A 14190-nucleotide genomic window follows, 5' to 3' on the forward strand; every position below is an offset into this window, starting at 1 on the left:
CATCCATGCTGCTCTATAGCCTGGGGGAGGGGAACGTCGTTGAGGATAAAATGAACTTGCTCTATAAATGTTTTTAGTGTTCCACTTTTATTTTATTTTTTCGAACCCCTCGTGTGGTGTTGGAAGAGTAAACTTTGCCGTCTATGCAGTTTGTTTCATTGTTTCCATTTTTGCAGACGATGAATTTTAAATTTCAACGGGGACTCATTTCCAGTATCTTTTTTAGTGCATTTTAGGTGCGGTGAGGCTCCGCGATTCCACTGTGCACCGGAGAGGGGGGCTGCGTTTATTTCCTTTTTAGTGTTGATGTTTTTTTTTCTGTAGGTTACTATTGATTCCAAGCTACCAGCACTTCTAATAAAGTAAGCCAAAATGCTTCAGAGGGGGAACCTAGACCCAGAATTTCCTCTCTATGGGTCCTACCGACAAAAATATAGGGAGTGCACCCAAGGATCATGGAGAGGATGGAGCAAACAAACCCAAAGCCCTAAGTGGTTAGAGGTTGGGTATTTTTAAAGGGGTTACCAAGATTACAAAAACATGGTCGCTTTCCTCCACACAGAACACCCCACCTGTCCACGGGTTGTGTGTGATATTGCAGCTCAGCTCCACTGACTTCAATGGAGCTGAGATGCAATACCAGACATAGCCTATAGACAAGGTGGTGCTGTTTTATGGAAGAAATCCGCCATGTTTTCCTAATACTGGACAACAAAGTGGCACCATTTTAATCTTTGCTATGGGACGACCCTATCCCTATGAACATCTTTGATGTTAAAGCTGTTCTCCAGGCTGCAAATTTTGATGACCTATCCTCTAGATAGGTCATCCTTCTCAGATCGTTGAAGGTCCGACAGCAGGCACCCCAACAGATCAGATATTTCGAGCTGCCACAGTGCAAAAGCAGAAGGCTCCGTACACTGCAGTACCCGGTATGGCACCTACACAGCTGTCTGTCTCCAGCTCCACACACCTTATAGTTTCTGGCACTGCTGAAGCACAAAATAGCTGGCTGGTCGGGGTGCCAGATGTTGAACACCCAATGGTCTGATATTGATGACCTATCCTGATGATAGGTCATCAATATCTGAAGCTTAGAGAACCCCTTTATTATATAGTTTTATTCCACCCTAGAGGCACACTATGCAACATGGTCCCCCTACTTGCCATGTACCATGGTTCCCCATATAGCAGAGGGGCCTTGGGGCCCGGCCAGTCACAACCAACTACTAACTCTGACTGGTCGTACTGATCTAAGTAAGTCAGTCCAACCATAATATTTTTGCCTTACCCAAAGGCCGGGTGACCAGACCGTATGATCTGATCACACATCTATGATTGCAAAAGGATTTCTCCCAGCTCTCAGAGTGTTGTAAAGTTTACTCTGGGAAAGAGTAATATTTCCTGGCGTTCCCTGGCAGGCGTGTTTCGGGCTGGATGAATCATAGTGTATCACAATGAATATCTCTCTGCGCTTTTTTTTTCTTCTTTCGACTAAATAGATTTGAACTGTCAATTTGGAGGCCCACTGAGCCACCAGCATGTACCAAATACTGTGACCAACATGGAGTTTGAAGCAGTAAATTTTATTACAGACTGGTAATTGAATTGAACAGGTTTACATTTGAATAGATTTGCAACACCGTGATCCCAGACATAGCGCAGGAGACGCCAACGTGTGTCTGCATTACAGGTGGAGGCTGAGAAACTGCTTTCTGCTCCGAGCTGGTTAAAATTCAGCAAAGAAAATTCTAACATCTGAGAGGAGACACAATGACCTTATACTGGTACAAAACATGCTGATTCATGTCTGCTGGTGTGTTTTTTCAGGCCCCTTATTATGTATCTATTTATCTATCTAATATCTATCTATCTATCTATCTATCTCTCTCATATCTATCTATCTATCTCATATCTATCTATCTATCCATATCATATCTATCTATCTATCTATCTCATATCTATCTATCTATCTAATATCTATCTATCTATCTATTTATCTATCTCATATCTATCTATCTATCTATCTATCTATCTATTTCATATCTATCTATCTATCTATCTACCTATCTATTTCATATCTATCTATCTATCTATCTATCTCATATCTATCTATCTATCTATCTATCTATCTCATATCTATCCATCTCATATCTATCTATCTACCTATCTATTTCATATCTATCTATTTCATATATATCTATCTATCTATTCTATCCACCTCATATCTATTTATTTACTATATATCTATATTTTTGGAAGGGGGGGCAGTTGGGGAGTGTTCTTTGGGATGAGAGTTAAAGGGGTTGTTCGGGTTCAGAGCTGAACCGTACATATCCCCATTTTCACCCCTCCTCCCCCCTGACATGAACATAGGAGCATTTCATGCTCCGATGCTGTCCCTTGCCCTGCGCTGTATTGCTTTTTCTGTTTATATTATTACACTGCTAGGTGGAGGCTTCCGCCCAGCAGTGTATTCGGTGACGGCACCGGCTCTGATGGGCAGGCTTTAGCGTTGTCCTTGCCATTTTACAGGCTAGGGCAGCGCTAAAGCCCGCCCATTATTGCCGGTGACGTCACCAGGCTCACTGCTACGTCATCGGATCTCCATAAAATGCTCCAATGCTCATATCAGAAATGCTGAGTAGGGGAAGAAGCTGATATGTAGGGGTTCAGCTTTGAACCTGTACAACCCCTTTAATGTCCGAAATGTTACATTTTCAATGTTGAAAAGTATGAAAAACTAACGCCCTTCTGTCCTGAGTGGCAAAACCTGGCTCCACAATCCACACTTACTGCCATTTGTGTTGGTAAATTCTGGACATTACGTGGACCCCTCAAACCTGCCATGTAGTGCCCACTTGTGGGCAAAGTTTACATCAATCTTTGGACTGGGACAAGCCAAAGACTGTCTGTGAAAATGCATGACAATCCTGGCAAATTCGGGACATTTGGCAACTATAACAATGTGGGTTCCAATCAACAAATTGCCCATTATTCAATCACATGGACAGGAGACACCACAATACCCCACAAAGAGGTAACTTTCTCTGACGCCCCCTGACACCGTGGTCTATGTTCTGTAAGTGTTGGATCCTCTTTTCGCTACGTTCCCAGTCTTCTTCATCCTAGATATATCTTTCACTAACCTCCAGTCCTTCCTTATCCCCATTTACTACCAATAATCCTCTGTCTGTCAGGGCTGCGTCCACAATCTGTCCCTGCCACTCTTCTCATGCTCTCCCATTGTCTGTGTCTGCCACTATTGGATTTCTCGAGCAGGGACTTAGCTCCAATTAAAAAGCAGCTGTTCGGCCTGCGTCTGCCTGACAGCCATAAAACCGGAGAAACCTGTTTAATATCAGCAAACCAAATAAACGCATTCTTATGGGGGCCAATGAAAGAGCTCATAAACCCCGCGCGGCTCTGGACGTTTACTCTTAATATGTTCATTCATAAAATGAAAGATGAAGTATCTGACGTAGAACGTGGTCGCTCATGATGAGACATCACACCTCTGTACATACTGTATATTTCATCTGATTTGGGCCATAAGGGTTTTATTTTGCCGTCTATCAGACATCAGTCTGTCTCGACAGCTGAGACCCCACAAAAATGCTGGAGTATCAAGAAACCCCCCCCCACAACTCCTCTTGATCTAGAGTATCAGAGTGCCTTTGGGACAATGTAGATATCAGGGTCTGATTACAATTACTGCTTCTCTATCATGTATGTCTAGGACGCCATAATATCTAGAACATACCTACCCAAATTTTTATTGGCTTTCGGAGACCCAACAGGTCCCGCAACATTTATATATGCAGTAACAGTAATCTGGGGCCTGTTCCGGCAGAGAAACAGACTACCGGAGTTACCGTGTCCGACATAGCTGGATACCGCCGCTCACTGCTAGGCACCACCAGGATCCTCGTTGACTATAATGGGATCCGGCAGCTTCCCAGAATAAATGGTGGCTTTCAGCTGGACAAATACAGCTGTATGCATTCATGTCGGAAAGCTGCTGGATCCTGGCACACTACCGGATTTACTGTATTCGTCATGGCCTGATACTGCCACACACTGCCAGATCCCTATTGACTATAATGGGATTCAATGGCATGCAGCAGTATCAGGCCATGCCGGATACGCTAAGTCTGGTAGTGTGTTCCGGAAGAATCTACCGGATTACCGAAGATGTGAACCTACGCTTAACTACATGTAACATGCCTGTAAAAAAAACTACTTCATGTTCCAAAGCTGCATGGATCGGCCACTCATGGACCCCGTCACGTGAAACTCCTCTTCTGAAATCCTACTTCTGCCAACATTACATCCTGGACCGGGTTTCTGGCCTACATTATGGACAGGAGGTCACTTCTGCTGTGGGTGGGACCAGAACTATTCCTCTCTGGTGTATGGTAAGATGAGGTGGATTCAGGAGTTGGCACATCCACCAAGGACGTGAAGTGACATATCATCCATAGCCAAGGCCGGAAACCTGGTAAAGTACATGACTTTGGCAGAAGTAGAATTTTCAGGAGAGGAGTATCACAAGACCAGATTCCCAAGCAGCCAATCCACAAAACTTTCGGACAGGAAGCACATTATGAACTTTTTCCTCCAGGTGTGTTATGTGTAATTAAGGTGGGTCCCAGAAAACACTGATAAGCCCTGCACTGACGCTCTTTTCCTGGGAAAACACAATTTCTGGGTAGGGTTTACATAAACCACTCCCAATCTCAATTCGGGAATTGTTTCTGGCAAATTCAGGACTGTAGGTGACTACACTAAAATATTAGTTTCCAGTTGGAAAAGCTGCAATATGGCACCCGCAGAAATCTAGGGGCCTGTACTGTACCTTTGTGTGCATCCGATTTCATGCAGGCAAATATACAGTTTATTTTTTTCTCTCTTATCCATATGGATCAGAGCTCGAGCGCGATGCTCGAGTCAGTGTATTTAAATCTAATTTAGCCTCTATTTCTATGCAGAATATCGCTGTACAGTGAGAGAATCCCTCAGTGTGAGTCTGCGGCTTAGGAGTCCCTGCTCTGACTCCATATATAGCTATGTCCATATATGGAGTCTGTGCTTGGGGACACCCAGTGTATTTAAATATAATTTAGCCTGTATTTCAGAAATGTTTCTGCCAGGATTTGAACTCAAGTCATAACCTTTTGCATTAGAGGCAAGGCACTTAACCACTCAGCTATAATAGCTGCATAGGCGCTAACTTTAAAAAAAAAAAGAGTCTTCTACTATACTGTACTTCTACTAAAACCTATACAGTAGAATTTTTTATTTATTTTTAAGCTGATGGGCTATGCAGCTATATAGTGTTGTGGTTAAAGTTCTGGACTATGATGCAGAAGCTGTGAGTTCAAATCCCATCACAAACTTTAAAAAAAATAAAGGTTAAATTAGATTTATATATTTTTTTATATTTTTTTAGTAATTGTAAAAAATGTATGGCACAAAATAAATGTGTAATTACTAGAAAAAAAATAAATAAATATATATATAGAGAAAGAGAGATAGATAAAATCATACTTCTGATATATATGAATGCATAATATGTGCAAAACTACTACTGATGTTTTAGCCATAATATATTTACACATAATATATATATATATATATATATAGATATTTAAATTAGGTTTACCCTCTATTTCTGAAAAATTTTGTGACATGATTTGAACTCTCAGCTTCTGCATCACAGCCCAGAACTTTAACCACTGCACTATATATCTGCATAGCAAGCCACTAAAAAAAAAAACAAATATGAGACTTCGACTGTATAGGTCTCAGTAGAAGTACAGTAAAGGTCGCATTTTATTTTATTTTTTTAAGTAACTGCATATGCAGCTATTATAGCTGAATGGTTAAGTGCCTTGCATCTAATACAGAAGGTTGTGAGTTTGAATCCTGGCAGAACCTTTTCTAAAATACAGGCTAAATTAGATTTAAATACACTGAGTGTCCCCAAGCACTGACACCATATATATACATAGCTATATATAGAGTCAGAGCAGGGACTCCTAAGCCGAACTACAGTCCTGACACCCTCTCATCTTCAGAGCAGGGGGTGCCTCGTTTAATGCTCTGGTTCTTCCATTGACTTCCATTGTGCTCGGGTGCTCGGTAGAACACCCGAACTTCGCAAAGTGTTCGACACGAGCACTTTGGTGCTTGCTCAACACTATCAACAATGTATCAACATTTGCTACAACCTGAATCCTCGATTTGGTTAAAATATCCAATCATGTAACGTTTAGTTAGTTAAATGCACTTCATTATTCTTAATTTCACATTTACAGACTAAACAGATGTAGCAGTGCTGAGTCGGTCACATTATATATATTTAGATTATACAATGTTTTATCTAGATTTAACCTACAGCCTCATGTCAGCCCATTACACTATCTTAAAGGGAAGGAAAAGTTTCCTTCTTTAAAAATCCATCAGGATGTTCTTCAGATTGGAGACGTCACCCAAGTTTTCACTTTTTTGAGGCCCCGGGGGATCTCTGCATCCACCCAGTTAAATAGCACACTCAGCTCTGCTACATCTTGTTATGACATGCTATTTCAGCCTGAGCTGATTTAGGGAGGTATGTATTTTGCACTGTACCTTCTTTCAGCATGCCAACTTTTAAGCACTTCATGAAGCGGCAGGCTTGGCATGACTTGCGTCTGCGCTTTGTGATTTCACATTCATTCGTGGCTGGACAGCTGTATTCTATGTTTCCTGTTATAGAGAGAAAGTCTGAGATGAGAACAGATTTTACACCCAGAATACACATAAGCTGCACGTTCAAAACCATAACCTATACTCTGCAACACTTCAGTAGATGGGAATATCTGATTTTACATAAACCGTAACAGTCTGTGCTCTGAAGATGACTTGTAGGTTTCTGTGGGAGAGTGTTGTGGGCATGCTCTGTGACCTGTGCAGAGATCACTATGCAGGGAGGGGAAGGAGACAAGCTGTGATCATCAATGGTGGATCTTGTGTTATCTATACAGATGTGTTATCGCTCACTGTAATCCTGCCTGTGATGATAATAAGATGACTGCTGAGAAGTGACCTCTAGAGCATAGTAAGTATCAACCTATTATGAGACTCAGAGTGAAAACTGCAGGAATTCAGGATTTTTTTTAAATATCGTGACATGGAAAAGTAAGAAATCCCCCCATAGGTACTTCAAGCTGAAGTACCATTTAAAGGAAATTAATGTTATCTCTCACTGTAACCTTTTTTGTGATGATAATGAGATGACTGCTTAGGAATGACCTCTACAACATAGGAAGTGTCAGCCTGTTATGTGGCTAAGAGTGAAAACTGCAGGATTTCCGTTTTTTTTTTCTTGTAATATAGACAGTGGCATGGGAAATTACGAAATTCCACCAAAAGTACTTCAAGTTAAAGTAGCATTTAAAGAGAATATATGTATATGTTTTTACATTGAGTGTAGGATCCTGAACTCTGGAGAAGACAATGACTTTTATGAGAGAGTTGTAAGCATGCTCTGATCTGTGCAGAGGTCATAGTGCAGGGAGGGAGAGGAGACAAAACTATGATCGTCATCTATTGTGAATGGTGGATCATATGTTATCTATATATAGGTGTTATCCCTCACTGTAATCCTGCCTGTAATGATAACTAGATGACTGCTGGTAAGTAACTTTTACAGCACATGAAGTGTCAGCCTATTATGAAGCTCAGAGCAAAAACTGCAGGATTTCAAGATTTCTTTAACATATAGATTACACGGTAAATTAAGAAAATCCCCCCCCCCCCCTTAAACTCTCCAGCAATATATCATATTCTGATGACACATTCCCTTTAAGATGTCAGCTATCTAGGTGGAGTTGACAGAGTGGCGCACGTCATAATTAAACCTATTACTCGAATACAATTTAGCTGTCATGAGCTTAACCTTCTTAGCGTCTTGATGGGTTCTAGATTTCTTTGAGTTGCCCCTGTATCTTCCTATTCAGATCACTTTCGACATTTCGTTTGAGTTTTTTTTGGGTATTTTTTTTTTTTTTGCTTTGCTTGGGTTTTTCTACCCTTCTCTTCGAAAGTCATTGTTTCAACGGGCAGGGAAGTGTAGAGTCTTCTCCTCCGAGCTTGTGTAGGCCAGCTGGTGCTCTCTTTAGATAATACATTGTGAAAGCTTGCTAGGGGCGGAGGTCAAGCTGTTGGTCCAGACGTCTTGCGATAAACAGCATCCTCTTAACTGCTCGTTTGCATATTTCCTCCTTTCCATCTCCACTCTTAACGGTTAAAAGTTACAAGTTAAAAGGTTAATAAAGCCTCGGGCTTGATTTATTAAAATGTATACGTCCTGTTGTTGGAGAGTGAGTAATGCACAGCTCATTGACCACTGGAACACAAAGTGTCTTTTGCAAGGAGCCTGGGCCTTGTCTTGCTTACAGAACGCTCCTTCCTGGAGTAACCCTTCCCCCTGTGATTAAGTGCATTAGTATCTTAATGAAAATGCATTCTGTTTATTGGTCTCCCGGGAAGGGGGAGGTCAAAATAGCAAATGCATAAATTGTCATGAGGGACAGTCAGAGCATAATTGCAATCTTACTTCTCCTTGTTTGCAGCTCCCAGGGTCCATCCGTGGCCCCCCGGAAGCATGTGCACATTTTAGTAATTAGCATAGAGTCTGCCTGGGACCGGAGCATTGATGAAATATTTCAGAGTTAATCACACTTTGTAAACACTGATTCATATTGACTTCCTTTCTCCGGACTGATGGCTCCTCATTAAATATCACATTAGCGGATTGCAGGACTGCATAAAGAGCCAAATACTTGGCTGGTGCTAATTCGACGGAAAAGAGCGGAGACGTGCGTTTCTCGAAAAATGTGCTAAGTGGTCATGATAAAGGAGGCTGTCAGCAGAGAAGCGTTGGAGATAAGGGTGTCAGAAGTTTCTATAGATTGGCAAGGAGGCTATAGGATACTGTGTGAAGACCTTAGTGCTATCTATCTCATATTCTAATATAGATCTATCTATCTTTCTATCTATCCATCAATATATCTAACCATCTCACATTCTAATATCTATCTATCTATCTATCTATCTGTCTATCTCATATCTTTTTATCTATCTATCTATGTATCTCATATCTATCTATCCATCCATCTATCTCATATCTCTATCTATCTCCTATCTATCTATCTATCTATCTCCTATCTATCTATCTATCTATCTATCTATCTATCTATCTATCTATCTCCTATCTATCTATCTATCTATCTATCTATCTATCTATTGATCTATCTCAACAGGGGAGAGAAATGGCAGCAAGACACTTAAGGTACCACTTTTTTACAGAACAAACAAGAGAACTAATGCTCGGATATCACGCTTTTCTGCAGGCCACCATAGACACGAGGGTACACAGTGCAGAGGAGGTGGTGATGGTGAGTACAATAAAGGAATTCAAGAGGGGCCTGGATGTATTTCTGGAGCGTAATAATATTACAGGCTATAGCTACTAGAGAGGGGTCGTTGATCCAGGGAGTTATTCTGATTGCCTGATTGGAGTCGGGAAGGAATTTTTATTCCCCTAAAGTGGGGAAAATTGGCTTCTACCTCACAGGGTTTTATTTCCTTCCTCTGGATCAACTTGCAGGATAACAGGCCGAACTGGATGGACAAATGTCTTTTTTCGGCCTTATGTACTATGTTACTATGTTACTATGTTACTGTCCAATAATGCTACAATAATATACAGAATAACATACAATATTCTATTATCCCATACATTATATCAGAAAATATTAATGTTGCATTACATGATTATACTGGACCACTAGTGTTGATTGCGAATATTCTAATCACTATTTTTTCTCGTGAATATTGGCACTTCGAAAATTTGCAAATATCTAGAATATAGTGCAATCGTTTCGTAATCGAGAATATTCTAGATTTTTTTTAAATCAGTACCCATGATCCCTCACTGCTTCTTGCTTGTGGGCCAAGGAGAAGGCTGCAATATCTTTGACTTTAGGAGTAGTGTTGATTGCGAATTTCCGTATCACACATTTTTTATCGACAATTTTCTGATTGCCGATTTTCACTATCAAGCAAATAATGACTGGAGATCACGAATTCTCAAATTCTCTAATTTATGGCGAATATTCGCCCAAAAATTCACGAAATATCGCAAATTTGAATATTGCCCATGCCGCTCATCACTATGGACTACTACTTACACTACTGGACACTGTCCTTCCCAATGTCTATTTCCATTAGAAGCTTCAGCTTCCTCCATCCTGGCCCTTTAACTGGCATCACTGGATTTTGTACCCAGATTGATGAGATTAGATTGTTAGCTCCACAGGGGCAGGGATATATGTAATCGTGGAGTATATGATTGACATATCAATAATATTTTTTTCCTGTTTTTACTCCAAATTTGCACTGAGATCACATAAAAAAACTTCCAGCCGTCCACATATCCAGATGAGTTTGGGTAGGGACAGATGGTAACTGGGCTCTTCCTATAAGCTTGTTTATGCTCATCTCCATTATGGCTTCAGATGTATCTGTGCTTTGGAGTGAACAAAACCAACATGGTAGCTGCAAGGTCTAAATGGAGAGGCAGAAATGGGAAAACAATTCCCTATAAACCTTGGCTAGCTCAAAATTAAAAAAAAACTGGGGAAAAAAAGAAAGAAAAAATGTCTTTTAAAATATATATATTTTAAAAATATATTTTTTTTCCTATTTTGTTTTATTATTTTGCAAGTGATATTTTGCTCACTTACTTGCTAATAGAATCTTACAGTTCGCTGGCTAATGGAGTCACAGGGTCTAGGCAAACCTCCTCGCTCAAGTGCCAGAAAATAATTTGTCCGTTCCTAGTGGCAAACTAATGTGGTTTTACAGCTGGCAGCGGAGGTCTGGAAAATGTATATTAGCAAAATGTTGCAAAATGAATATTTGGGCGTTTGATTATACGCAGCATATGCCATTTGTAAGCATATTTGTAGTAAATTTGTGTTCTATAGAACACACGCAGATGTAGCAGAGCTCTGTTTGTCAATGTAAAGAGTCGGCAGATTGGCACCAGCCATTGTGGTTTTCCATAAAACTATCTCTCTATCTCATATATATCTATTTATCCAGGGACGTTGCTAGGTTAAAACATTCGGAGCCTGGGCCCCTGATGTTTTGTCCCAGGCCCCGAATGTCCTGCCTGCCAGATGGATACAACTGTATTGCCATCCTCAGGACAGCAATACAATTGAATCTAATGCAGTGGAAGATCTTAAGGACCTGTGGTGACATCACAGGTCATGTGACCAGTGTAAACAGGCAGTGGTTGGGAAGGACCTGCGATGATGTCACCATCATGTGACCAGTGCAGGAGAGGACAGCAGTGACGAGGAGAAGAAGCTGTGGTGATGTCTGTATATGAGGAGAGGTAAGTAAAGGGAGAGGCAGAATAATGCTGGGAGTTGTGGTTATTTAACTGGGACTGTATGTTAGGGCTGAAGGAAGGGATGTTATTTACATGGAACTGTGTGTTGGATGGGGCTGGGGAGGGGGTGATGTTATTTGCATGGGACTATATGGTGGAGGGAGGGAAATAGTGTTATTTACATGGGACTATATATTGGAGGGGCTGAAGGGAGGGAGTGATGCTATTTACATAGGACTGTATTTTGGAGGGGGCAGGAGAGATGATGTGATGTTATTTACATGGGACTATATGGTGGAGGGAGGAATAAAACTAAAAGGGGCACTGCAAATATAGGGGACATTATAGGCGATCATATTACTATTGAGGGCTCTATAGGAGGGACTTATAGATGCACCTTATTTCTACTAAGAGCACTATGGGGGGCCTTACTGAGGGGTCTGTAGAGAGCTTTATTACCACTGGGGGAACAATAAGGGGGGCCTTATTTGTACTGGGGGTTCTGTGAGGGTATTATTAATACTGGAGGCTCTTCTACTAATGGGGACACTCTTGGGGAGCGTTATCACTGTTAGGGGCACTGTAGGGGGCAGTATTACTAATGGGGGCATTCTAGAAAGGAATTACTATTGGTGGGACTATGAAAAGCACTATTACTATGGGGGCACTAATATTTTTTCAGGACAGTATTTGGGGGTATTGGGGATCACAGCGGGCAGCAGGATAACACTGGGGGGACTCCAGGTCGGGAGATGATAATAGAAAAGTGAGCAAGCTGTACGTGTGTCACACTCTGTAGAAACGAGGCGACTGAGAGAAGTTGTGAGGACCAAATAGAGAAGATGATGACAGAGAAGATCTACATCGGAGGAGACGTCACCTGGAGGCCCTGGATGTGAGAGGTACGTGCTGCTGTATAACGAGTACAGGAAAATGCGGTGTGTGGGGGGTGACTTAGAGAACTGGGCCATATTCATTTGGGCTTGAGCCCCGGATCTTTTAAGACCCTAGCAACTCCCCTGTATTTATCTCTCTGTCTGTCTGTGCTGCTTGTCATTTGAAATACTTATTTTAAAACCTGAATGAAAAATGTCTTCTTATTGCTCCGCTAATGAGATTAGAAAAATTAACACTCAGAGGGAATGTGACTGAATGTGATAATTACTTGGAGACTAAAAAGGTCATTCATGGCAACAAATAGTAACAAGTAGATGTTTCACACTAGCGGCAGCCTTCTCCGGCAGGTGAACGGATCCGTGCTGCCGTTAGTGCAGGCGTGCCGCCGGAGTTATGCTCCGGCCCGAACCACCGGAACAGCCTGCCGGAGAAGGCTGCCGTTAATGTGAAAGTAGCCTTAAAGTGGTTTTCACTATGTTTTAGAGATAGGAGATGATAGACAGATCGATAGATAGATAGATTGATAGATAAATAAATAGATAGATAGATAGATAGATAGATAGATAGATAGATAGACAGACAGACAGACAGACAGATAGATAGATAGATAGATACAGTGGAAAATATATAGATAGATAGATGCAGTGGAAGATATATAGATAGACTTAGATCTGTATTGTGCGTTATTATGAATTTATTTTAACTTCTTTCAATTAGATAGATAGAAAGAAAGATAGATATAGATAGATAAATGGATTGATAACTAGACAGATATAGATAGATAGACAGAGATAGAGATGACATATAAAGAGATAGATAGAAAGATGTTAGATATATAGATAGATAATAGATTGATAACTAGATAGATATGGATAGAAAGATAGACAGAGATAGAGATGATAGATAATAGATAGATAGAAAGACAATAGATAGATAGATAGATAGATAGATAGATAGATAATTAGATCTGTATTGTACAACTTATAATTTAACTTTTTTCCTAATTCTTTAAATGATTTGAAGAAATATACATTGTATCACTATGTTTGTTATTGCTCTATATCGAGGCAGACGTATGCGCAGTAGAGGGACCGGCTGACTGGTCAGGCGCATAATGACGCATATTGCGGAGAACACCACCAGGTCTAATCACAGCTTAGGATAAAAATTACAATGCTATCATGATATATGAAAGCTGCAGGTTTTCGTTCTATTTGCTTTGAATTGTAATGGAAAGTGGCATTAGTTCTCTGTATTTGGGCACGAGACCGGCCATTGTAAACAGCCGCACAAGGCCCGGCCAATCTAGTCGCGTGGAGTCTCCATTAAACATAATATCTCTGGACTGGTTATGAGCTTATCTTTATGTAAATACTGTAATCATCCCGTACTGTATCATAATGGTAGAGCTGAAAAGGAGCCGATACTAATTACAGTACAGTCCCTCAGATTAGCTGATATCATTGGAACAGCTTATACGTAAACAGCGATAGAAGAGATATGCGGTTACAGAATGTTAGTAGACTCCTTCTCGAAAGGTGAATCAAATTATAAGTAGAGTGAATGCAATAACTGTGCTTTGTTAGCCACGTGCCTATAGTGACCTTGGGCATTCCATACATGTACAATGATATATTGTTATTACCCAATGTAATAATATCTGTTGTTGTCCAGGTTCCTCCACCACCCTCTGCCCAATACCTCTATATGTTGCCTTCATTTTGCCCAACCCCATGTACAGGGCTGGGAGCAGCACCAGCACCAGGGCAGATGGCAAATGTCACTGGGCTTGGATGCCTATGGTTATAGGTGAACATACTCTATGGCTGTTAAACAGAAGGTGC

At 40.9% G+C, this 14190-nt stretch overlaps 1 protein-coding gene across 9 annotated transcripts in view; it reads right to left on the reverse strand.

Annotated features, from left to right (window-relative positions):
- Nucleotides 1–14190, reverse strand: part of ESRRG (estrogen related receptor gamma) — a 365234-nt gene that overhangs the window by 126953 nt on the left and 224091 nt on the right. For all 9 annotated transcript variants that reach the window (XM_044282199.1, XM_044282193.1, XM_044282194.1 and 6 more), the window contains one exon: nt 6634–6750. In XM_044282199.1, the coding sequence (XP_044138134.1) occupies nt 6634–6750 (117 nt within the window). The remainder of the gene's footprint in view (nt 1–6633; nt 6751–14190) is intronic.

This window comes from Bufo gargarizans, chromosome 2 (assembly GCF_014858855.1).
Source record: "Bufo gargarizans isolate SCDJY-AF-19 chromosome 2, ASM1485885v1, whole genome shotgun sequence".
NCBI lineage: Eukaryota > Metazoa > Chordata > Amphibia > Anura > Bufonidae > Bufo > Bufo gargarizans.